The sequence below is a fragment of the Cajanus cajan genome, chromosome 4 (genome assembly GCF_000230855.2).
Source record: "Cajanus cajan strain Asha chromosome 4, NIPB_CcT2T_4, whole genome shotgun sequence".
Taxonomy (NCBI): Eukaryota; Viridiplantae; Streptophyta; class Magnoliopsida; order Fabales; family Fabaceae; genus Cajanus; species Cajanus cajan.
Window position 1 is genome coordinate 69,671,315 of NC_138520.1, and position 27,018 is coordinate 69,698,332.

Below are 27,018 nucleotides of genomic sequence, written 5' to 3' on the forward strand. Positions count from 1 at the left end.
TGTAGATTTTAAAAGACTTTGCAGGATTTTCATGACTTTTAAGATTTTGTAGGATTCTACAAGACTTAAAATCAGGATTTTAATGGATTCTGCAAGACTTTTAAATCAGGATTTTAATGGATTTTGTGGGATTTTGTAGAATTTTCGTGGATTTTTGACATTTGATAAGATTTCAAAAATAATTTCATACATTCAAATTTAAAAAGAGTCAAAGACAAAAATAATAAAAAATAATAATGTCTAGATAAATAATAATAATAATAATTCTTCATAATATCTTATCATCTTAAATAGCATTCACCCACATATCCATAGCTATACTGGTCCTCCAAACATTAGTGTCTTTTCGCTATTGCTCCTGGGTTTGAATAATAGGTTCAAAAGTATGATCTTCATTAACTAGTAACGTTGAAGATGAAGGTTCATCCACCACTTTAATTGGAAATTCATCAGAACGACATTCTTTACGTAAAAAGTTATGTAGTGTTGCACATACTAACACAAGTTTTACTTGTGTCTTAAATAAAAATGGAGGTGCTGACTTAAAAATTGTGAACCTTGATTTAAAAATACCAAATATTTTCTCGATCACATTCCTTAAAGACGCATGACGAAGATTGAACAATTCTTTCTCATTTTCAGGATCATTACCCTGACCTGCAAAATTTTGTAGATGATATCTTACACCTCGAAATGGAGCTAAAAATTGGCGTCAATTAGAAAATCTACAATCCACCAAAAAAATATTTACCTAATTACACATGCAATATATATAATATTAGTATAATAATAATTATTATTATATATAATTATTATTATTATTTAAAGAATAAGCATTTAGATATATAGAATATATATATATATATATATATATGTATATATATATATATATATATTATTTTAGTTATATATTATATAATAATTTTTAACGATATTTATAAATGTAAATTATTCTAACAAATATTTTAACAATATTTCCTCTTTTAAAAAATAAGTTAATGAAGACATAGATCCTAAACTCTAAAAAATTAGATATTGCAATGTCATATGTTAATTTTCTTTTTTTAAAATATAAAAAAGTCCTAATTTCACAATATAAAAATAAAAAGAAAAATTCATAGTAAAAAAAATAAAATAATTGTTGAGTCGTAAAAGGAGGGGGATAAGAGTAACAAACTTAAGGAAGGAGAGAAATCGCAGTTTTTATGCTGAGAGGGTTCTTCCCCCAACTAAAATTCATTTTCATCTCATTCTACTCACTGAAATCCTAACAAATTCATCTTATATATATATATATATATATATATATATATATATATATATATTGTAGAGATTATGAAATCAATTTCATCTTTCACCTTTTTCTTTTCTTGACGTGTGTTATAAAAAAAATTATCACTTAAAAGTTGAAATTTTAAGCATTTTTTTTGTGTTATATAAAGGAACAAATTCAACTATATAGAATAAAATAAAGCAAGTCAATTAAAGAGAACGAACAGAAAAATAGAGCTAATCAATGACACTATCATTTACATATCGGAGTTTCACAAAATAGGGGAATGGGATGAGAACAGTACTACAATATTATATATGAGCAATGAACAATAGTACAATATTATTAGCAGAGAAAAAATGGAGAAGACAGAAGCATAGAAAAAAAAAAGATGAAAAATTCACTTGAAAATTCTTGAAAAGTCACTTCAAACAATCCTTCAAAATCCGATGGGTTTGGATGAGATTGTTTTATGAATTTGGTATTTATAGATAACACTAGAAAGTCTTTCAAAATCCCTCTCACACAACAATCCTTTAAAATCCTTATATTTTTGAATATCAATGGATTGTTTTTAAGTTGTAAAAAATCTCAAATGAATACCAATGGATTTTAATGGACTCTTTAAAAAATCTTGAAAATTCATATTGAATACTACTGGATTGTTTTTAAGTGACATAAAATCCTGATTGAATACCAATAGATTTTTTTACTCAAAAAAAGTCTTTTAAAATTCTACGAAATCCTAAACCAATACACCCCCCTAAAATTCAAAACCCAAAATCCAATGATACCGGTGTTACTATATAATTTTATAAGTAGCATGATTAACCATTTTAAACAAATAAATTTTAACTAATTGATACAATGCTATTGAAATTTTCTTTTCATGATAGTATAAACTATTTCATACTATTAGTGAATTAAAATGATCTTCATCATGAAACTTCAATTTTTATTTATTTATTAATATTTTTTTATATTTTTATAGATGCAAATACGTGATATATACGACTAGGGATGACAATGGAGCGGGTCAAGTACGGGTTTCATGATACCTATCCTCGTCCCCGCGAGTTAAACCCATCTTCGTCCCCGTTCTCATACCCGTCGGGTATAGATTTTCATCTTCATCCCCGTCCCATCGGGTATCGGGTATACCCGTATCCGTATCCGTACCCGTACCCGTCAATTTTTTTATTTTTTATTTTTTGTAAAAAAAATGATATTTTTAAATTATTTTTTATTATATTATAATTATAATTAGATTATTTCTTTATCTCATATTATAATAAATAATTACATATAAAAAAATATTAATTTTTTTTAATATAATTAAATTGAAAGTAAATATTAAATTAAAAATGAGAACAGGGACGGGTACGAGTACGGGTACGAGGCAGGTAAGTACATACCCATACCCGATTTAATATATCAAGTTTTACCCGTACTCGTATTTGTACCCAGTTAAACTGGATATTCCCTATTAAAGTTGAGACGGATTCAAATATTACCCACAAGTACGGGTATATTTGTCATCCCTATATACGATATATTAATAGCAGCTATATATATAAATGAGTCTAGTAGGAACCAAACCCTCCCCCTACCCGCAACTCTTGATAAAAAGGTTAAAGTTGTCATTATCTGTGACTTAATTTTGTGGTAAAAAAGTATCTTGTTCCTTTATATATATATATATATATATATATATATATATATATATATATATATATATATATATATATATATATATATATATATATATATATATATATATATATATTTATTTATTTATTTATTTATTTATTTGATAAACTTATTTTACACAATAACTTATCATTTATATTAAATTTTATCAATCAAATCATTAAATTAAAAAAATTTAATATATAAATCAAATATAAAAAAAATAAAATTAAAAATTATTTGATAATTTAAATTAATAAATAATTATAAAAGTATTTTATCTGTTAATTTAAATTAATAAAATAAAATATTTTATAATTTTTAAAATTTTAAAAAATTTATAAAATTAATCTATATATTAAATTTTTTTAATTTAACATTAAAGCATTGAAACTTAATATAAATGATCAACTAGTGAGTCGAATAAATCTATAAAAAAAATTATTATAAAAACCCCTCTTCATATATATGAAATAAAAGAAGATTGGTTTGAACTCTTACCGATAGAGTTTCCTTTAAGTTTCAGTATTATCATGCCTAAACCTATGAAGGATACCGGAAATTCTCTTAAAATCGAGATGAGAATGTTGAATTTGAAACTGAGGTATTGTGTAATTCCGTCTGCTCAAAAATATTTTTACACTTCAAGGGCACTTGTATATGCTAACTTTTATTCTAACAGCAAATATTAAGAAATGTGTCTCTTCTAAAGGATTACATTCTCCTGTCTTTTACATATTTATTATGTTATTTTCGATAAAACTATCTCAGACAATAGAAAACATATATATATAATTTCAACATCTAATCATTAAATTAAAATTAAAAGTTTTTATTAACTAAATTAAATATATAAAATTAAAAAAAAGAACTATTTAACACTTTATTATATTAATTTAAATTAATATATAATATACTTTTATAACTATTTATTAATTTAAAATTATGTAACAAAGTATAAAATATTTTTCATACTTTATAAAATTACATGTTAATTTAAAATTATGTACCGAAGTATAAAATATTTTTCATTCTTTATAAAATGTTTAGACTTATATTTTCAATAAAAAAATTTAATTTAAAAATTAAATTATTAAAATTTAATATATAATTTTACAAAAAAAAATTATTCTTAGAATAACTTTATCATTATTATTATTAGTATTATTATTATTATTATTATTATCATTTTTTATTATTATTAATATTGTAATTCATCACAATGATCATTATTACTATTATTATTAACGATAATAATAATAATAATAATAATAATAATAATAATAATAATAATATTAGTATTAAGATTGTAGTAGTGGTGATGATAGAAACCATGATCTCACCCATATATAAAGAACTATAATTAGTTAATCTTATTTTTTAAGAAATGTTCTTATTTTAAAAATAAAAAAAAAACATTTCTTATGAATTTATATTTTGACAATCAGAGCTGATACCAACTACCAAATAAGTGTCAATTAATGCTAATAGCAAAGCATGGGTCTCTACAAAGTACTCAAATATTACAAGTTTTACTCTCTCTATATTATTGTTCTCATTAAGAACCTCACATACATTTTAATCACCAACTAGAGATTAGGATATCATTTTCTTTGTAATTTGATGTCATATCAGGCATTTGCTTGGGGATCTAGAACCATTGAATATAAAAGAGATGCAAAAATCTTGAGAGGCAACTTGAAAAAGCTTTATTACAAGTTAGACAGAGGAATTGTATCATTAAAACAAGATCTTTAGTTAGACAGAGGCATTAATGTATGCTCGTTAAAAATTATATTATGAGCATCTAATTTTGGCCACATTTTACTTAGTTTATTTATTTTGATTTTTTTCTTTATTTATTTTCTTTAATATGCAAAATCAGTTTTACCTTGAACAAATTTGACCCATTTTGTGCATATAGTTGTTATTGGGCTAGTTTAGGCCTACCTTCCGTTTTCTGGTAGCCCCACTTTTTTCTCTCTATAAAATGATAAAATACAAAAAAATAAAAATAAAAAAATCCAGCAATCACTAAATATCTATTTCCATCCTACATCCTTAACTTGTGCAATTAGGGAAATAACAGTTTCTAAAGCAAACTTGAAACTAGTCATTTGCATCACATGATTAGATTGGGAACAAAAGGGTCAAATGAAAATCAACCAAAGAAATAGTAAAGGGACATAGAGATTTCCAACAAAATAGGACGAAAGGTAAAATATAGAAATTAAGAATGATATGCATGCTTGTCCCTTTACCCTGGTAATTTGTTTGGCAATGATGGTGATGAAGCAGAATAAGTAATGATGAATCCATGGTGAATTGGTGATAGCTTTTCAAAGGGTTGCCACAAACCCAAAAATGAGGGGTTGTTGCTTCCCTGGGATTTTGGATCGCTCCCGCAGTCGCAGGGGCACCTTAAGGTTTATTAAAAGTCCTTGTTATGGTATTGCTTTTCCCACTTTTTTTTTTTTTTTTTTTTTTTTTTTTTTTTTTTTAAATTTCATTTCGTTCATACCATCCTTTTGCTTTTTTGTTTGTTTATTTTGGTTGATTTGTATGTTAGTTTTGAACATTAATTTTGGGTGTTCGAGAGAGTCTGAAGAAAACAATTCTGGTCACTCTATTGATTGATAACCCGTTATGATTATTAATTATGCATGAAACTAATGAGGGTTGTTTGTTTTTTGCAATGGTTTCAGTTTTTTAGATTGGTTCATTATTATCATATTCAAGATTTTAGTGTTAGCTAGATAGAACTTTAATTATCTAATACAAGAACAACTTTCATACAAAGTAATAGGTAATATGATTCTCAAGTACATTTTGTTTCAAATGTTAATGTACAAAATAGAAAATGTGGTATGCTACAATAGATTTTAGAGATTATGTTGCCGAAAAGAAACAAACAAAAGAAATCAGTAGAGGTGCTTAAAAAATAGTTCGTCTAGACAAGCTAGTCTGAGAGCCCAATGAACTAGATTCTAAAAAAAAACTAATTCAAAAAACAATTGTTCTAATCCGATAAATTTTAGGTCTAATAAGCTTTATTTTTTTAAATAAAATAAAATGAAGCAATTTAACTCAGTTTGATGGGCCAATAAACTATACTGACCAACAAAATAAGTATCGGTAAGAATTTTGGTCGAATCAAATTAGATAAGTCAACTTCCTTGCAAAATTTGACTCACAACTTGACTTTTGACAATTCTAAAGATTAAGTTTTAAGAAGGAAAAAAATATAGTGGTGTGTGATATAAGGAAAAAAAAAAAACTACGATTAGTTCCTTGTATACACAAAAGGTTTTGTAGTCTGGATATGACAACCACAATATTTATAAAATGAGAATTAGTATTTTTTTTATTTTAGTTTTTGCAATACCAATATCCATTAATCTTCCTACAATGGAAAAGTAAAACCCAACATAATCTTCATGGGGAAGTGTTTATAATAGCCCAATTACATGGTGACCATCCAAAAAAAAAAACAAATATATATATATATATATAGTATGAACTCCACGATATTGATCTTCAAGAAGTTTTAGCAATTGGTGACCATAAGTGCATGTAAGATTTTTTAATTTTTTTTTTAACTTTCTCCCATTTGAATAGCATTGACATCTATTTAAGAAGAAAAACAAATAATAATCTTGAGCAAAATTCATAGGGTGGTGAAGGTTTCTCCTCATTTTTCCTCCGTCAATTCTCAACCAAAAGAAATCGCAATTTTGAGAATTGATCATCGAAAATAATTTAACATATTGAACAAAACGTACAAGGTTTCAATAAATTTCCTCAGGCAAATGTTCTTGAACCTTATTGAACTTAGATTCCATTCCAAGATCATATAATTTATAAATACTATTAGGATTGAATTAGCTATCATTGTTATAATTTTAATTTAAAATAGATAACATCATGTTAAACTCTTAAACTAATGAGAATTATTAGGATAAATCTAATGATAAGACTTGAAGTATATGCATACGATCCTATTTTATGTTTAAATCTTGATGTCATTAATGTAATTTTGAGTAATAAAAAAATTTCTTAAATTAACATAATCTATTGAATTTCAATCACGACAAGTATAACATCCGGTGCATTAGAAAGATATAGAGTTATCAACAAAATCAACATATGATATTAAAAACTTTTTTAGGAGAGGTTAGTTTCACTTTGATAATTTCTTCACATGAAAAGGAATTAATCTTTAATTGTTGATTGAGAATACTTGCACCTGAGAAATAATTTTATTAGTTACCTAGAAAGAATGAGCACGACACATACTTTCAAGTAGTTCTAGGAGAGAAAAAAAAATAATTTTCTTCATAAGTTAATATAAACTAATTTGTAAAATTTCTTTAGTATTAATTTTTTAAAATTTTATTTTTAACTCGAACATAACTTAATTTTAATTTATAGATATATTTATTTCACGTTTCATTTTATTTTTCTTAAAATGTACAATTACGAATTGTTGGTGTGAATTAGATGAGAAACTATTTCAATTTTCTGTATACACAGCTTTGTGTTTTCAAATCGAGGTAACCACAACTACATGTAGATGAAAACAGAGTCCTCATATTGTGATTGTAATATGGTTTAACCTCATCACGAGACTCACAAATTCAATACAATTCAAGGAAGACCAAGTCCTTATAACAGATTCACAACAAAGGCAAGACACATAGACCAGTGAAATCAATAGAAGTTTCACAATATTTACTATTCAATTAATTTGAGTATGAGGAATGGTTGACTATGCCAGTCCACATATTACTAAAAAATTCTACTTATTATCAATATGTATGTCTATGTTTAACACCTTTCAGTATTCAGCTATCTTCAATCACTTTTCTGTGTGAATCCAAGGAAACTTGTGTCTTTAGGAAATTCCTAGATGCTAAATTGGTTGAAGTTAAACAACATTAAATGCCAATGTTTTTCATGATTGAGTCCAATTTCATAACAAGTAATGAATTGTACTTGTTATTTGTAGATTCATCTAATTCTAAACATAGTGTAAATCGGAGCAGAGAGAGTCCTAGAGGGCCTCTGGTTGTTTGCTTTGGGGAGATGATGATAAATTTAGTTCCAACAGTGCCAAGAGTGTCCCTTGCAGATGCAACTGCCTTTAAGAGAATCCCCGCTGGAGCCACTGCCAATGTTGCTGTTGGAATTTCTAGATTAGGATGCTCAACAGCTTTCATTGGCAAGGTGAAATTCTCCATAATATTATCTTACCATTCTTATTTATTTATTACTATTTTTATTGTTATTGTTGTTACTTTTATGAATAAACAACTAATTTCATCCTTGAAGTTGGTGTGGGTCGTCACATTAGTCCATGGGTCAAAGAAAATTCTAAAAAGGTTCCCAAACTTGTAATTCTTTATTCAGATTAATCTTATAGATGTTAGTTGAATGATAATATCAATATATGTTTAGTGATTGAAATGATAGTAAGTGATTAAATTTAGAGATTTAGATGAAACAAATTATAACTTTTGGAATTTATTTGACATGTTAATTCTAGAAACTACTATGAGGGTGTCTCATAATTTCAGGAACTAAAATGATTGTTTATTCTTATTTTTATTGTTAGTAAGAATTGTTTAATTATGAAAAATCCTATTGCTGATACTTTACTTACTAGCAACTTTGCATCAATTATATGAATAAATCCAACAAGTCAAAACAACTTGACCACCCTGTCTGTTAATAGGGATATGTTTGTTGATAATGATAACTTCTCAAACAGAACATCGTTTTGCTTCAGTGTCTGATACCCTGATAATTCAAAATCTAATGCATTACAGCATTCCATCCAATGTTTATGTTACTTGTGTGTCGTGTGAATTTGGGGTGCTAAAGCTTTGAATTGTGTATGTTGTGAAATCAGCATTTTTATCTTTAGTGAAACAAAATTCAATGCGTAAGCAAAATCTTCAGATTTGAATCTTTCTTTCTTTTTAATCTACCTGAGTCCATTAATTTGTCTGACCACAGTGTCTCTGATGTTTGCATGGAAGGTGGGGAATGATGAATTTGGCTATATGTTATCTGATATTCTGAAACAAAATGGTGTTGACAATTCTGGCCTGCTCTTTGATGCTAATGCAAGAACAGCATTGGCATTTTATGCTCTTAAGAGGGATGGACAAGCTGAATTCATGTTTTACAGAAACCCTAGTGCTGATATGCTTCTTCGTCCTGATGAAATTGGTGTGAGCCTCATAAAGAAGGTAATACAAACAGTATAGAAGGAAATCCACCATGTTCCTTTTCCCCTTAAAATATATTTTGATAGTTTCATCTCATCTTTCATAAACAATATCTTTTTAATCATGTTATTGATGCGACTACTGATTTCGTCAATAACTAATCTCTGCTTGAGAATCTAACTAGTTACTTTTAATGAAATCTTCTCCTCCAATCACATTTTTTTCATTCATAATACTCGAACCTAAAATCTTGTATAAGAGGACCAACTTCAGTTTCTCTCAGACAGAAGACTAGTTGCTTTCATAGACTATGGTTGAAATTATATTTTCTAAATTATCAATTAAAAATTGATTTTAGAAGTGAATACTACTTTTCAAGCTTAACCTAAAAGAATGCTACAATTTTCTGTTCCACAAGTTCCTCCAAAGTCCTAAAAGTAACTGTCAAATTGACAGATTTGTACATTTCAATTATTTTGTTTCATTAAGTATGTTATGTTGTGCAGGCCACAATATTTCATTATGGTTCAGTCAGCTTGATTCAGGAGCCTTCTAGGTCAGCTCACCTTGCAGCAATGAGTGTTGCCAAAGTGTCTGGCTGTATCCTTTCCTATGCCCCAAATATGGCATTGCCACTGTGGCCATCAAAAGGGGCTGCTAGAAAGGGCATCATGAGTATCTGGAACTATGCAGACATTATTAAGGTACATGTTTTGTGTGCACGCGTATACGTGTGATTCTCTTAAGATACATGTGTCATAAGTATTTCAAAATGATCCTTCAGTGTCATTTTTGACATCAAATTGCCCTCATAAAGTAATCATTTGATGCCGAAGTCTGACAATGAAGAACCAATTTGATGTCAACACTTGATATTAAAGGACTATTTTGATGTATTGATCTTTGGAGGATCAAACTGATTACATGTGTTTTTATTGTGCACCCAAATGGGTGTCAAGTATTAACTATATTTGCCTATGGTCTGTTTTGAATTACAGGTAAGTGTGGATGAAATTCGATTCTTGTCTGAAGGTGATGATCCTTATGATGACAATGTGATCATGAAGAAGCTGCACCCTTACAATCTCAAACTGCTGCTTGTCACTGAAGGAGCACGAGGCTGTAGATATTACACCAAGGTGTTGATCTATAAACAAAAACTTGCATGAGAGCTATTCTATTTATGTTTACAAGCATGGTGTTGCTCTACTAATAAATGTTAAAGTAAATTATACTAGTACTTCTTAAAATTTTGTGAGGTTGCACATAATTTCTGTTTTTTTAATGTTTACAACAATATCTCTTATAAGAAAATATAGTGTAATATTTTTCAAACAATAAAAGAATTAATGTAATGTCTAAAAAGTGTTAGTGTCATGTTTTTCAAACATTTAGGAGAGATTAGTGTAGGAGGAAAACAAATAAGAGATTCATCTGCAATTTCACGAAACTTTAGAAGGTGTTAGTGTATGTATTGAGGTTAAGTCCTAAATGATTTTGTAATGTAAACATTTTGTCCTAGATACATGAAATCTCTCTATTTTCTAATTCAAATTTGGTTGGTTATGTTTAGACTTAGTCATGTAGATGTTCCTCATTGCTGCACAGGAATTTAAAGGATGGGCTGCTGGTTTTGAGGTGGAAGCAATTGATCCAACTGGAGCAGGTGATTCCTTTATGGGAGGACTTTTGAGCATTGTGGCAGCACACAACCAAATTTATAAGGTGACAAATAGTATTTCATATTCAGTTATCTAAGAGGGTTGGATAAAAGTATTAGTGCCTTACTCATGTCACATGTGACTAGTTTTCTTGGCCTCTAACTTTTGTCTTGGTTAAACCCAAAGAAATTGAAGCCATGTTATTTCCTCTACCATTTTTAGGATGAGAAAAGATTAAGGGAGGCTCTTGATTTTGCAAATGCTTGTGGTGCTTTCACAGTGACAGGGAGAGGGGCCATACCTTCACTTCCCACAAAAGATGCTGTTCTAAGAATTATGTTCTCATACTTCAATTCATAGACGAGTAGTACATTTGCCAATGTGGCAACTAAATTGGTTAACTGAAAGGTGTTCAATTTAATTCATGTTAGTTGAGGCCTCTGACATGTCATAGTTTCCATTTGCCATAAACATTTTCCCTAAAAAAAAAAATATATAAATTGGATGAGTCTAACAATTAGGTGAAAACTAACATCTTGGTCGATATTCACTAATGTCTTGCTATATCACGTTTTTATTGTAAAATTTATATTTGTGTTTTTAAGCATTTATCTTGATATTATACAAAACTTAAAATATTTGACTCTGAAGTGGTATAGAATTTAATTTTGTTTTTATATTTTCTCACACTTAAATAATCAAAATAATTAGTATATCTCTTTTTCTATAAATTAATTGTTCTCTCGACATTTTTTTTTATTATTTTTAGAGATGGTAATAGGTCATGCTAGACTTTAAATATATAGGTTAAGCTTGTAAAATTAAAGTTTAAATCTGACTTATTATTTATTATAGGTTTTTTTTATAGGTCTAACGTGATCTTTTTAAAGAATGACATAACTCATTAACCTATTTAAAAGCTTATTTAAATTATTAATGTTAATAAATTCAATAAATTTAATTTTAAAAAAATTAATAAATTTATTTTAAAATATAATTTATTCAATATTATTAAAATTTAAATTTTAAAAGAGATATAGGAGAAAAATTGAATATTTTTTGTTAAAGAGATAATTTATATATAACCATATATACTGCACATGTCATAAACTTATGAATCTATAATAATAAAATAATTATTTTATAAAAAAAATTATTTTATAATTTATTTTTGTTTTATAAATTTATTTATTTATTTATATTTTCATAATATACATATATTAATTTTTTGTTATATTATATAAATAAATAGGTTGATTTATCAAGTTTAATAGTCTTTTCTATAAATTTAAGTTTAACTTTTTTATATAAATAAATTTTTTAAAAATTTTAAATTTAACATTTTTATTAAATATGTTAAACCAAACCAAATTTTAAAGAAGTCAAATCACAAACTTCTGTTTAAGATCCAATTTATTTCTATCACTACTTATCTTAGATGACAAAAAAAAAATTACATAATAGAGAAGGAAAGTCATTTCGAAAAATCTGATTAAATTTTTATAAAAAAAATAATTATATAGTGTAATTACGGACTGATAACCTCAACCATTTTGTATTGTATAAAATGTTGCGTGCTAGCCAACATATAAACATTATAATATTCAAGTTTCTTTTTATGATATATTTGAGAATGCCCTTACTTCATTGGTTAAATAACGTAAATTACATTTTCCCCCTCTGTAATATCTGATTCAAAGTTTTATTCTTTTTATTTTTAATTTTAAAATTTTATAAAATTTATAATTTTAGTCCTTTGGTTCAATTTTCATCATTAATTATTAAAATTATAATATTAATGATGAGATATTAAATAAATTATATGATAATTAATATTTAATAATATTAAGACTATATATTTTTTTAATTATCATTTTTATCTCAAAAAAATGATAAAATTAGATTAAAAATAATAAAAATAAAAACTAAAAATATATATTAATTAAATATTATTAAATGTTAATTATTATATTATTTATCTAATATGAGGTTATGATCAACATTATAAATAATGAATAAATATTTAATAAAGGATCAAAATTGTAGATTCATAAAGTTGAGAGATTAAAATTATAAAATTAGAAATATAAATTAAAATTGCATATTTTTATCATAGGAGGATTAAAAGTGTAATTAAGTTATATTAAAAAAAATATATTTTTAACTTAACACGTGCTGTTTAATGGTTAAAAAGTTTCCACATAAATTAATCAATCTTTTAATTATCTTACTTTTATTTATCCAGACTATTTTAAAATTGAACTTATATTTTGAAAGCAACTTTACAAATGCGAAACCTTCCACTTAAACTTCTCTTATTCTACATAATTTTTTTATATAAATTTTAATGTATTACATTTACTATATATAAAAGAAGTTTTTAACATAACACGTGTCACTAATGGTTAAAAAATTTCCCGCCTAAAAAAATTTATCTTTTCAATTTTTTAATTAATTTACTTTTATTTATCCAAACTTTTTAAAATTTCAAAAGAACTCTACCAATGCGAAACCTTCCACTCAAACTTCTCTTTTCTATTTTTTTTTATAAATTTAATGTATTACATTTTTATAAATTTTATAATTTAATCTAAATAATTGAAAAAAAAAATAAAAAGCTTAAAAAAATAGTCAATACGTCTAGATTAAATTAAATATAAAATATTATTATCTATATTTAAAATTAAAAAATTCAGTATTTTTAAAATAAAAAATTATAACATTTGCTCTCAAACAAAAAAAAATCCGCCCCCTTCTCTCTTCTAATTTTATTTCACATTACTTTTGCCTTCTTCTCCCATTTAATTTCATTTTTATTTTCTTTTTAAATTTAAAATTTTGATATTATTTTTTTTTTTTACATTCTCATTTTCTCATTCTTATAAAAAAATGCAAAATATAAAAGAAGTTATTGATATTCATCAAAATTCAAAATTTTAAAAAATTATAGATTAATATTTTAATAAATATTAACATTATTTGTTCAAGTAATATTTTAAGATTTTTATTTTTATAATACTATTTTGTAATATATATATATATAAAGAGAGATGAGGGATCCATCTACTCTAGGAGTAAGTTTACCTAAATTTATTCCGTTCAATAACTCATATTTTATATCAAATTTTAACGATCCAATCATTGAATTTAAAATTTTTAATACATAAATCAAATTTTTAAATTTTAAAAAAAATTAAAAATTATTTGATACTTCATTTCATTAATTCAAATTAATTAATGTATAAAATAATTTTATAATTATCTGTTCATTTAAAATATGTTAAATATATTATCATTATATCTTATGATTTCATTAAATATATTTATCATTACACGTCTTAAAATTACAAATATTTATATTTAAGATATGTTAAAAAAATTTAAATTTAAAATAAATTTTTCATGCTGTGAAAAATACTTAAAATTTTATAAATATTTTAAGTAAAATAATATATATATATATATATATATATATATATATCCAACTTGAATACTCCATTCTTTTTATATTTTTGAAAGAATATAATTATATTATCTCAATATAAAAATAATTTTACAAACAAATATGTTTTTAACATACATAAAAACAAAATTAACCCATAAAATACATGAGTATCATTTTTAGTTATTAAATTCTATAAAAGTTTAATAAATTCTTACTCTGATAAACAAATAAGGGTATTTTAGATAGACACTCAAAAAAATCTATTTGTTAACTTCTCTGGTCATACTACGTGCTAACTAATAAAGCTAAAGGGAGTTGAATGACGAAAGACAAACATCAAACCCTAATGATAAAATTTGAAAGTTCTTTATATATAATATAAGATTCCTAGTGTTCATCTCAGTATTATAGGAAACATGACGATATTATACATTAATTAGCTAGAGACAGTTTGGCTTCTCCTTATTTCATGCTTGCATAGGCAAGGATTAAATTCTGTTCAACTAGACCTTGGTAGTCCAATGAACAATTCAGTCTCCACTTCTGAACTTGGACTGCTTTCTGCATAGGGTTGATTTTCTTTGGGATCCCTTGTTGCTGCTTCTGCTTCTGCTTGTGGTTGGATACCTAACTGCATGAGAATTTCATCACTCAAAAATATCAGCATTTCCCACTATTAAAATTTCTCTTATTACATACGACATAAAAATTCCTAAGAAATGTTGTTCATGCAAATTTTCCTACAAAATTTTATTTGCAGGTAATATCTTCGTGAATAATATTTTTTTGCAAATTTTAAAATTTGCAAGAAATTACTATAAATTCTATCAATAACTTTTTAACTTTCAAATGCTCACAATGAATTCATCCGAAACATTTATTTTCATGCCTTCAACATGTGATACATAATCTTTTAAATTCTAAGATAGTAACTACATTATAAGCCTAACACTCAATCATATAAATCAACTTGTATGGTAAATGTTGTCCCAACTTATATACTCTTTAATTGCTTTATTTTCAATTGAAGTAGGACATGAAATTTTTTTAAAATATTAAACTTACAGATTTAAATATATTTTTTTTATTTTTCCTGCAAATTAAAATTTGCAAAAAAATCCGCAGAAAAAGTTACCTGCAAAATTTTTCTACCATTTAATAAACATTACTTGCGAATTTATTTTTGCAAGAAAATCTGCAAGAAACAAAATAAAATTCTTACAATACTTTCTGCAAATTTTTACCATGAAAAAAAATTTCTATGATTATTAAAATTGTAGAAAAATTTATAAGAAATATCTGTAAATTATTTTTCGCAAATAAATTCGCAAAAAAATTTTACGAATATTTTTTTACAGGAAAATTTGCAAGAAAATGACACTTTTCTAGTAGTGTCAATTTAACTTAAAGGTTTCTAAAATATAAAGAAAAGAGGTTTAATTACCCTTTTATCCTTGTAGTTCATGAATTTTATTTTTTAGTTCTTATAATTAAAAAATATTTCATTTTAATTTCTATATATACTACTTTCATTTTAGTTCCTATAGTTGAATATACTTTCCTTTTAATCTATATAGAAATAGACCTAGGGAACTAAAAGAAAAAGAAGATATGTAAAGACTATAATAAAACGCTTTCAATTATAAGAATTTTAAAAAATTATTAGGAAGAAAAGGGTAATTAAACTAAGAATAAACTCTCCAATTAATTAATTCAACACAATTTTTCTATTGGGTGAAATTCATATAAACCCTAAATTCACACCCGAGACTCATTTATTCTTTAATTAAACCTACATGAGTTTCACTTAATAGTGAAAAGTGTGTTGAAAAGAAAATGATAAAAAGTGTATATTTTGCATTCATCCAAATCTAAAATAAGTGTTCAACAACATTTCTAAAATAAATTCTAGACAGCAGTAACAATAGTGTAGTTTCACCTGCTCACACAGCCTGGCATTTTCAGCATATAGGGCTTTTTCCTGTATCGTATTCAAAACACACTAGTTAGCATCTCTTCAGTGTAAATCCTACATGCATGAGATTTTTTTTTAACTTGTAGAGATTATGGGAAATAAAACAAATTTCATTCCCTTCACAAAAAATAATAAAAACAAGTCATGTACTCAGAATGATACAGAATTAAATCCAAACACAATATCAAGGAGTAATGCTCATAACACCAGTTTCAGACGGTAGTTAGTGACAACTATATGGTGATTACTGATTACATCTAAATTTGATAGAAAGTAGTTGAAATTACATCCACTTTAATGAGATCCAGACACCTATGCAAGTAGCAGGGTTCCAAATTTGTTCCAAAGGACCTAATATGTTCAACCACCTCAACTATATGGGCTTACCTTTACTTTTAGTTGCTCAATTTGTTCCTTGTATACCTGATTCTAAATAATACAAAATAGGGATTCAAATGTTAATCAAATTGAAATATATTGAAAGTAAAATTTTTAATATGCCTTTTAAGCTAACCTTTCTTGCACGAACATTGTTTACACTATTTTCCAACTGTTGTTCTATCTGTTGAAGTTCTTCTAAGGAGCATGACCCCAAACCCTCTCCCAAGAGTTTCCTGAGGGATGAATAGTACACATGCAACAAAAAATGTTGTGAGTGAAATCTAACAGTGGATATAAAAATTTTGCTGAGATGAATAGAAAAGCAAAATGTTGAACCGTTTTGAAGCTTCAAGAAGCTCAATCTTCTTCATCAAGTTTGCTGTTTCTTGCTTCAAATGCTGCCATATATATATTAGGAAATTTCATTCAGTCCTCGGTATTCTAAGTTGAATGGATGTCAATAATAAGAGAATACAGTAGATAGAATAGAAATAAATGGAATGCAAATTAACCAATTCTCCTATTTTCACTGTATTCATATCTAACATGCAAACATTTAACAAGATGAAGATGAAATGCCCTGGAAATGTTCAATGTATGAAGAGGTTTTCAAGAATTATAATTTTCAGGATTTATAAATACTTCGGTTGGGAATTTACTTTTCAGAGGCTATAGTGTCAAATCAAATACACTACTTTCTCTTATATCTATCAAGTTTTGAAGTCTGCATTAAGTGCATCAACGATCAATCACTATAATAAAATGAATTTTTAATGATTTTAATATTATTTTTAGTCACAATAAAAATTGCTATAAAATCTTTTACTAATTCGAGTAAAATATATAAATTTTAGTGACATTTTTTACTAGCATTTAATTTTTTTTTTGCTATTACTACTAAAAATTTAAGAAATGATTTATAACAATGTGAGACTTATAAGATAAAAATTATCATTTACTTATATACTCTTTAATTATCTTATTTCTAGTCAATGTAAGACTTGAGTTTTTCTCAATAAATAATTGTTGTTAATAGTAAATTTTGGTATAATATAAATATATTTTTAATGATTATTATATATTAATCATTAATATTTTTATTAGATAATAAAATAGAAACAATTAATTATTTGTCATTAAATAATTGTCATTAATAATAATTAGACAATGTTAATCATGTGTTCAACCTCATGAAACGAGCATCAATGTATAATTTATTTAATATATAAATATCTATATTTGATACATGAAAAGTGATAATCCACTACAAAAAATATTCCATATAGTGACATACAAAAAGTGTCACTATAGGTATAATATATGTAGGTATATACCTATTTGACATATAGCTACATACAATTTTAGTGTTGATTTTGAATGAGATTTAACAACATATTTTGTGTGTTACTATAGTCTATACCTACACTTTTTAACAATATATCAACATATATTATATTTATTGTGTGGGTAAAAATAATTTTTAATAATACGTATTGTGTCACTATATGATGTGTGTCACTATATGACAATTTTCTTGTAGTGATTCCGAGATGTTTTCGAACAATTCAAAGTTGAAGTTGAATTTAAACTTAGATAAAAAATTTAGGTTGTCAAATCTAATCATGGTGAAAATAATACAAATATGACAGAGCATAGTAATATCTATATTTGATGGTACGATTGGTTAATAAGCGTGTCCCATTGATTTATGATACTGGCAGAGCATAGTAATGTGAAGATTAACAATTGGAGAGAGATCAAGCCAGTGATTAGTCCAACATGCGATTCATATATCCAATAATACCACAAGATTTTGGATGGAAATGTGGTGTTTGATTTTTTTGGTAGTCCTAATTAATGACCTATGCAACCTTTTAAGTGCTCCCCCATACTCCCCGATATGCTCGTTGCTAGAGAAAACAAGTTTTATTATAATAATAATGCCTTAACAATGACCAAGAAAGGAAAGAGAAGCAAAACATTATTCATGCATCGACAACACTAAGAACTCTAATTTATAGTCAAGGTTGTACTCTCAAGGTTCGAGCAAGAGTCATCACAGAATTTTCTAGAATCTTCTTTATATCTTTTGTGCGAGTTCAGTAACCATGAGTGACCAATTCATCCATTGTTGGAGATCGATGTAACTACTTGATTCCATGTAATTCTTTCTATTCTTATTCAATAATTTTCTTATTCAATTAATTATTTTTCTTCTCTTAATGTTTTTTTGACTTGATCACTCATTACATAATATTAGACTTATCTGAAGTTAGGAAAACTTTTAAAAATTACGATCTAAAGGCTAATACTAAATGTTTATTACTAAGAATATGATAAGAATTATTAGTCAACTTTTATCCTAATGCAAGTTACTTAATTAACTTTATTAAGAAATTGATATTTTTATTAAGTAACCTAGAACTTCTCATCTAAGGGTTTAAGGTTAAAATACTTTATTAGTTGTTGAATTAACCAAATAATTACTAAAAATTAAATAATAAGTAAGAAAGATATGTTAAAAATACATTCTTTACTTTAATGCATTCTTCACACAAGTCTTTTACAATTTTTCCTAATAAAAACATTTTATCAAAATCAATTAATCATAGCACAAGTTTATATGGATTCAACACTTAGATTTCTATCCATTCTAGTAGTTGCTACAATTGATATCCATACCAAATGTCTAACATTTAGTCACGTTTGATTGTGATAAAAGTTGTATTTGTTTCCTTGTTAATGTTGGAAAACAATTCAAGTTTTCAAATTTAAATCTCAAAGATATTATTTAAATTTTAAAAGATATTGATTCTTTTAGGATATTGTTTAGAATTGAAATATATTATATTTATTTTAGAGATTCATTTCCTCTTTTAAGATTATCATGTAAGGTTAATAAATAGAAACTCTTGAGATGAGAAGAATCACCCCGACCTGTAGAGGGGGGTCACCGCCTTAAATGAGAGAGGAGATCATATGAAGGAAAGTTCCCAAGTTTCACCCATAAAATTTGTGAAAAATGAGTTTCCAAGTTTTACCCATAAAACTTGGAAAGGAATTCCCAAGTTAATTCCCAAGTTTCACCCATAAAACTTGTGAGGAAGTAAATTTCAAGTTCCACCCACAAAAGGTTGAACCAGGTTAAATAAATTTGTGTGATTTTTGTTTATTTTTTTATGGTGTTATTTTAATGTGTTTCTCATCATTATTGTGCATAAAAGAAAAGAATATTTATTGTTTTCAACACTTATAATCTAAAACCTTTACGCATTAAATAGGTAAATTTTTCTCACTTATATACTACTCAACATGTCCAACTCTAACTGATGTGGGATCCACTTCACACTTAAACTCCAATAAATTTTTACCCTTAAATCATATTTAGTTTCTTTAGGGGATAACAAACTAAAAATATTGTTAAATTATAGTTTTTTTTAATAAATGCTTTCACTTCTATATCTAACATAAAACTCTTAAATTAACCGCAAATTCAATGAAAATTGCAATATAGGGTCAACCTATAGTATGAGGGGGGGATATCAACTGTGATGGTGAATAATTCTCATTATTGCAATATATGTTGATGACTGGCAGTTTATGGAAACAATAACAAAATCGTTGAAAATCTCAACAAAATGAGATGATGTAGGGATATTAAATTACTAAGTATGTTTGTTAAGTCATTTTCTTAGCATTGATCGGGTGTATTGTTGGAATGCAAACAAAATCCAACATTGTTAAAATAAAAAAATAAACATGAGTTGGTATACACATAGTTATCACATAATCACAAGAAGTATATAACAAAATAATTGAGAGTTCATTTAACAATACCATGTTTGCAACGCGCAATTCATTATGGCTTGAAATATCCCAGAGTAAATGCAAAACTAGGGTATTCATTTGGAAAAGAATATGTTTTTGCAACAGCAACATCACAAGCCATTTGGCCAAGGAAAACTTTGGAAGAAACTTGTAAGAAATATAACATATATGTTTTGATACCGTTTAAAATTACATTTAACGGAAAAACACATTCTAATGTAAAAAAATCAAAAGTTTGTAAGTGTAATTTTTTTTCAACCCCAATTAAGTTGAACTCAACTGATCCCAAACACATCCATGCAAATCATTTTGCTACCACTAAATCTTAAGAAAGTAGATTATAGATCTAACTCAACTTTACAAAATTATCTTTGTAAGGTACGAATTGTTCTCCCTATAAGAGTAAGGTGGTACATCTAATCACAATCCCATACCCAAGTTAGAGATCAAATCTCAATCCTTAATTAAAGGACATAAATGTTTAACCACTTATATTAACGAACTTTGATTTAATTATTGTTATTTTGCCATCAAAATCTTCTCCTTTAGCAAAGCTTCTCGGATTATCCAATAATTATGTTAAGAGATTACAATTTATTTTAGTTGCTCCCCTCTCCTTTTTTTCATTCCATAATATCAATACACATTCATCTTTTTTTCTCCCCAAAATCTTTGAAAGCAAAATATCATCATGCAAATGAAGGAAAGCAAATATAGGCATTTTTATTAGCCTGTGCGCGACCATTTTACAAAGTACTTGTGAGAATATCTAGAGGTATATTTTGTAATATAATGTCTATATTTAGAAACTAATTAAATATATACTAGATGATGAATAGGAATACTAAACGATAACTAAGGAATAAAATAACAAAAAAGGGAAAGAGTTATTATAACCTGCATATTTTGTTCATCTGATCTGTTCACTGTTTGAGCACTCCTGTTATGCCTGCGGTAGCGTTCAATTGTCTCCTGCATGCTGTTTCATGAAAGTCATTACTACTATAGTGAACAAATCCATGGTACCACTAGTAATAGTACCTTGCCTTCATAAAATTTATAAGAATTCACATATTTTAGCTTCTCAAAAAGAATATTTTAGTAAACTGATCCATGCATGGTCAAGAAAATATGTAAGTAACCAGCAGTTGCTTATTAAACATCAGAAAAGAGACAAGGAACATAATCGATGTCTTCCAAAGTTTCTAGCACAAAATATAATCTCTATATTTGACATAAAATGAGAATATGGAAATGGAAAGGGAAATTTCTATTTAAATTTTGTTAGATGTTAAACAAACAAGCAAAAGATCAAAAAATAAAATAAAACAAATAAGGCGGCAGTGAAATCCACTGAGACTAGTAAAGTTATTACTTTCTTGATAATAGTTTATATTGATATAATATAACTCTAATGTATGTTGTAATTTCCTCCTCGTTTTCTGTTCTAATCATTATTTTTTTCTCAACATAATGGATTTTGAGAAATTCTATTTTGGAAGGCCCCTCACAAAATTTTAAATCAAACTGGGGTAGAAACTTAAAAATTATATATTCAGCTCATATTCCAAAGGAGTTGCACATATGCACAAAAGTACATATAAGATGTATAATGAACATGAAGATGTTAAACTTTAAAGAGGCAATAAGAGAAGGAAAAAAAAGTGAGTAGTAAAAATAAATGTGTTAACATATATGTTAAGAGAAAAAAAAGGATGAAATACATAAAGATGGTATATGAAAAGAGATCAATGTGACACCTATTGAAAAAAAAAAAAAAGATAAAAAGCGGTTAAGGGCATTTTTTCATATGCAAAGAAATATGTACGATTAGATTATCCCTTGTCTTCAATTTTAATAATATCCCTTGTCTTCAATTTAAAAAAAAATTAAATATATTTTAAAATTATAATTCAAAGGTGAATAGTTGAAAATGCTTTATATTGAACTCAAACTCATCAAGTGCCAATAGCACACTAGAAAAATGGTCATAGAAGTTGCATGAAAAACAAGCACAAAAGATAACAGTCACAGTCAAAACCCTAGATCGACATCAACCACAGTTGAAGTACTACTTCGAAAGGCCAATTTCATAAGCCAAGCATTGATCAGTAATTTAGCACAGCTTAGATTAATTTAGCATAATTTCACTTACAAGTAACATTTTAAGATTTTATTATTAAAAAAAATGTCTCAAGTTTTCTTGCCTCCATATGGAACAAAACAGTTGCCACAAGCAGCCAACCACTAAACTCTTACACTGAAAGGAAAACAAAAAAAATACACTTCTCTCAAAAAAACTTGTTTAAGATATATAGTGGTGTTGTTGAAAGGAGTACCGTTTGACAGTTCACGTCAGACAGAAACACACATGTTTAGCAGCACAAAGTACTTGCCATAAAATAAATTTTGGAAGAAAAAAAAATTACTATGAATAAATTGTCATTTTCAAAGGCAAAATAAAACTCTTCCATATTAATTCTTTTAAAATCAATTCAATTAAATAGAAAAACAAACAGTAGGTTTGCTACGAAGTACGAGTAATTGATAGAGCAGAGTTATGATCAATACGACCAAATGTGGAAAGTTTAAGATATTTTTCTCAGCCACAAAATAATTTGTAACATAGCAGAGTTTAAGAGTTTTTCAGATAAAAAAACATTGTAGGAAGCGCGATTTGGTGTTAAATCGGAATTATACATTTGAACTGAGGATCATATGAGAAGCCAAGAAAAGCAAAGAAAATAATTTTATATTAGTCTTGGAGCTTGAACAAACTTTTAGCTTTTTCTTTGGAGAAAAATTTATCTTTGTCAAATTTAATGTCAATGAACCATTAACCAATATATAATTAAGTTAATTAAAATAAACCCTACTAGCCTATCTTCCTTTCAGTTAGGGGGAAAGGATCCGGATTGTGTAATTTTATTTTTTTCATTACATATTAATAACTATTCTCATTTCAACTTGTGGAGAATCAAAATAAGTTGGTTCACCATCACAATGAGTCAACAAGAACCAAATGAAGTATACTGGTTGTTGTTTCAGATTGTAATATGGTAGGCTACAAAACATGGGGTAGAGGGTTGATAGTATGAGCTTAAGTTCATGGTAGAGGGGTGCTGTTTATCCCTAGATCATTTTATTGTAATTTATCATTTTGTATTCTAGAAAATCATAAGGATAAGAAGTAAAAGAATGTTAATGGATATAACTTTATCTTGTTTTTGTTACAGAACTTGAGAAAGCTTCCTATAAGTTGCAAGTTCACTAAGAACTCTACAACTATAAAGCAAAATATAATCATATCATGCTTCAAGCATTCGATCCTACGATTGAAATAATCCTAAAAGCATACAATGGTACATTGCAATCTTAATATATTTGATCACATCATCTTTAATTAATTTTAGTGATTCAAAGTACTCCTAATAAAATAATTTCAATTGTACCTTCTGTGCAATTCAACGAGAAAGAGAGGATGGAAAAGAAAATACATGATGCACAGATAGATATGATTTTCAAATTATGTTTTGAAACCACTCTTACGTCATACTTAATTACTAATGAGTATAACTCTAGTTATTAAACAAGTGGATCAGACCTAATTAAATAACAACAATTTGCAGTTTCGACTATAATCTAGAAGTTCATACCATATTATTATTATTATTATTATTATTATTATTATTATTATTATTATTATTATTATTATTATTATTATTACTAATGAAAGTTTAAACAGCCTCGTAAGGAGTTTAGTGTGCCTCTATGGTTATATTGAAAACTGGTGATACTCGGCACATTATTTCATGAAACTTCACAAGCTCCTCGCTAATGGAGTTTTATTTTTCCTTTTCTTTTGACAAATCATATCAGTTGAACAAAGTTGGCTTACTTTGTTGAGTGACATTAGAAATCAGAAGTCATGACCTTATTTTCTTCAACCAAAAAATAATATTAATTTATTGAAGGAGAAAGATATTGCTGGATGTACATAATCATATTTATGTATTGCATGTCATTATATTGTATCATTTCTCTCATTGAAATTGGCTGTCAGTATTTTAGTACATATAATACAGTGCAATATAACCTGCATGCATGTGATGGCTCTTTATCCATTGTTCAAGGAAACAAGTACATCTCCTTTCAGAAATTTTCCGCTTTATATCATCAATTACAACATAGAAAATCTTGCCTAATAGAGGAAACAATAATGATGATTCGACACCACTAATTAAGGATGCATACAAGCAGCAAGTAAACGTGACGAGTGATATATGGAGAAATGAGAAAAAGAGATATAAAGAAAGATGTAACCTAAAAGTTGAAAATGGAATATGAAAGGTGCTCATTGTAGAGGAAATCTTGAAAACTTGATAGACGCTAGCTTACCCCTACCTACTAAATGTAAGTATGTGTAATTTTAGATAGATGGTTCACAAATTAAAAAATGTCAAGTTTAAAAGCATAGTGAAACAAAGGTGGAATTAATGAGCTTCAATGCAGATATGTAATTAACACACGGACTGTTGACACTAAGAAACTAAGCATTAATCTCAACATTCAACTAATTAAATCACTTAAACTCTTGAATGTAAAATCTAAGTCTTCCCCTAAACAGAATTTTGTTCAGCTCCTCGAAGCCCCAAAAGAAAATAAAAAAAGAGAAAGCGTCAAATAAAACTCCTAGGTGCTATCCAAACCCCACTGTAGTACTTCTTCTGAGGTTATCATTAATTAAAAAACCAGAAAAATAAATAAATAAACAACTCCTTAGCCCCTACCTCTTCTACACTTGTGAGGTTATGATCAAGATTTTGAGTCAGATTTGGTCTCTATATGGTGTTTACAAACACATACATAAATCTAGTGAAACGTAGCGGCTAAAATATTGAAAAGGAACCTTTGCATGAACAGAAAAAAAAATGTTGTATACTTGTATTAATTAGCATATGCAGCACAATCGCAGAAAGCAACAATTTGTGACAAAAATTAAAGTAATAATAAAGGGAAATGTTATATTGTATACATACCTGGTGCTTGCAAATTCATAAAGCTTTCCTCTTGGAGAGAAAATGATGAGAGCAACTTCAGCATCACAAAGGACTGAAAGTTCAAAGGCCTTCTTCAACAAACCATTACGGCGTTTTGAAAAAGTGACTTGCCTGCTTGTGGCGTTCTCTATGCGCCTCATCTGAGTCTTTCCTCTCACCATCTCTAAGCTTCTCAATACCCACAAAGAGAGTGAAAATAAAAAATAAAAAATAAGAGCAATATTCAGAAGAAGAAAAAAGGTTCACTGTACGGTATTTTACATGAAATGAGTCCTAACCAAGTAGAATGAACCCAAAAAACTATGCTTTCTTGTATGAGAGGTTTTCACCAAAATTGGCCCTCCAAGCAAGATTAGAAGCCCAGAAAAACTGCAACAAATAGAAGATTCCAACAGATAAGAATCACACACCAAAGGACAACCATTAAGGGCCAAATAATGTTATTATTATGCCTTGTAAGTTGCAATTATTATGGAAGATGTGAAGAGGTAAAAGTGAAACTGAAGCGTGAGAACGAGCAGAAGAATAATCCAACACAGAGACCAGCTATGCAGATTTTAAGGAAACAAGGTAGCAATAAATGTACATAATTCCCCCCCCCCCCCCCCCCCCCAAAAAAAGAAGGATCTAAACACCCTGAAACATATAAGATGGGGTTTCTTACTTTTGTTATGTGTGAAAAAATATATATAACATATGATTAATTGATTCTTAACAGGTGAAAAAAGTTATGAATGAGCCTTGAGGAGGGTTTGTTGTGAAAGCAAAGGGAATCAGATTTGCACCAAATTAGCAAAATCCCAGAAACCTGTTGACCAGTGAGGAGAGAATAAGGCACAGAAATGGGAAGAAATTAAAGAGTTGAGAGAAAGCACCAAAAGAGAGGTAGCAACAAGGGCAGAGAAACTGAGAAAAAGTGGAAGCAAGCATAGACTAATCAGAGCAAGCTTTCCTTATTCATCCACCTATCCCCTTTGGTTCCCCCAGCCCCACCATATTAAGAAACAAAATGTTTTATTGTAATAGAAAATTGAAACCTCATCCTTTTCTTGATTTGGTAAAATACCAAGTCCATGCTCCCAAAAAGAAACGTTCCAGTTAAAAGGGTAATGTTAAAAATGATGCCACCAAATGAACCAATTTTGTAATATAAGAAAAAAAAAAAAAAAAAAAGGAAAATGGGAATCAACACTTTATAAAAACAATGTTTGTGATTAATTTTTATGGTACCACTTTTGGAAAATTGGAGGGTAGGAGAGAGAGAGTGGGGCAAGAAGCAGAGTTATTAAAATTTAAAAGTAAGAAAATAGTACGATGGTAGAAACACATCAACCTCGTCCGTACGATGACGTACATCAGGAGCCAATCAGAATACGAAAACGCACCACCTTGTCATCAAAGTCTTATGTGACATACAGGTTTTAAAGTAACTGTTCATATTATTATTACATTTCGGGCAGGACTTTTCCAGTA

General features: G+C 27.3%; 2 protein-coding genes across 14 annotated transcripts; one reads left to right on the forward strand and one right to left on the reverse strand.

Annotated features, from left to right (window-relative positions):
• Positions 1–5,039: 5,039 nt before the first annotated feature.
• Positions 5,040–11,406, forward strand: LOC109802702 (putative fructokinase-7). 4 transcript variants are annotated; one of them, XM_029272177.2, is made up of 7 exons: positions 5,046–5,411; positions 7,971–8,188; positions 9,004–9,216; positions 9,702–9,899; positions 10,194–10,334; positions 10,804–10,920; positions 11,079–11,406. In XM_029272177.2, the coding sequence occupies exons 1-7, from the start codon at positions 5,327–5,329 to the stop codon at positions 11,214–11,216; spliced, it is 1,110 nt and encodes a 369-aa protein (XP_029128010.1). In that variant the 5' UTR covers positions 5,046–5,326; the 3' UTR covers positions 11,217–11,406. The 4 variants fall into 4 exon arrangements, with proteins under 4 accessions (XP_082929064.1, XP_029128013.1, XP_029128010.1 ...); XM_083072937.1 differs by having other exon boundaries at positions 5,048–5,388; XM_083072938.1 differs by lacking the exon at positions 7,971–8,188 and having other exon boundaries at positions 5,040–5,411; positions 8,981–9,216.
• Positions 11,407–14,645: 3,239 nt separating this feature from the next.
• Positions 14,646–26,576, reverse strand: LOC109802527 (MADS-box protein SOC1). Of its 10 annotated transcripts, XM_083072940.1 has the most exons (10): positions 26,210–26,540; positions 25,824–25,914; positions 25,525–25,713; positions 21,383–21,464; positions 16,994–17,055; positions 16,791–16,890; positions 16,664–16,705; positions 16,241–16,282; positions 15,437–15,496; positions 14,800–14,932 (listed from the first exon to the last, which is right to left on the reverse strand). In XM_083072940.1, the coding sequence occupies exons 3-9, from the start codon at positions 25,704–25,706 to the stop codon at positions 15,479–15,481; spliced, it is 528 nt and encodes a 175-aa protein (XP_082929066.1). In that variant the 5' UTR covers positions 25,707–25,713; positions 25,824–25,914; positions 26,210–26,540; the 3' UTR covers positions 14,800–14,932; positions 15,437–15,478. The 10 variants fall into 10 exon arrangements, with proteins under 10 accessions (XP_020219517.1, XP_020219513.1, XP_029128017.1 ...); XM_020363928.3 differs by lacking the exon at positions 15,437–15,496 and having other exon boundaries at positions 14,646–14,932; positions 25,525–25,708; positions 26,421–26,576; XM_020363924.3 differs by lacking the exon at positions 15,437–15,496 and having other exon boundaries at positions 14,646–14,932; positions 26,421–26,576.
• Positions 26,577–27,018: the final 442 nt, after the last annotated feature.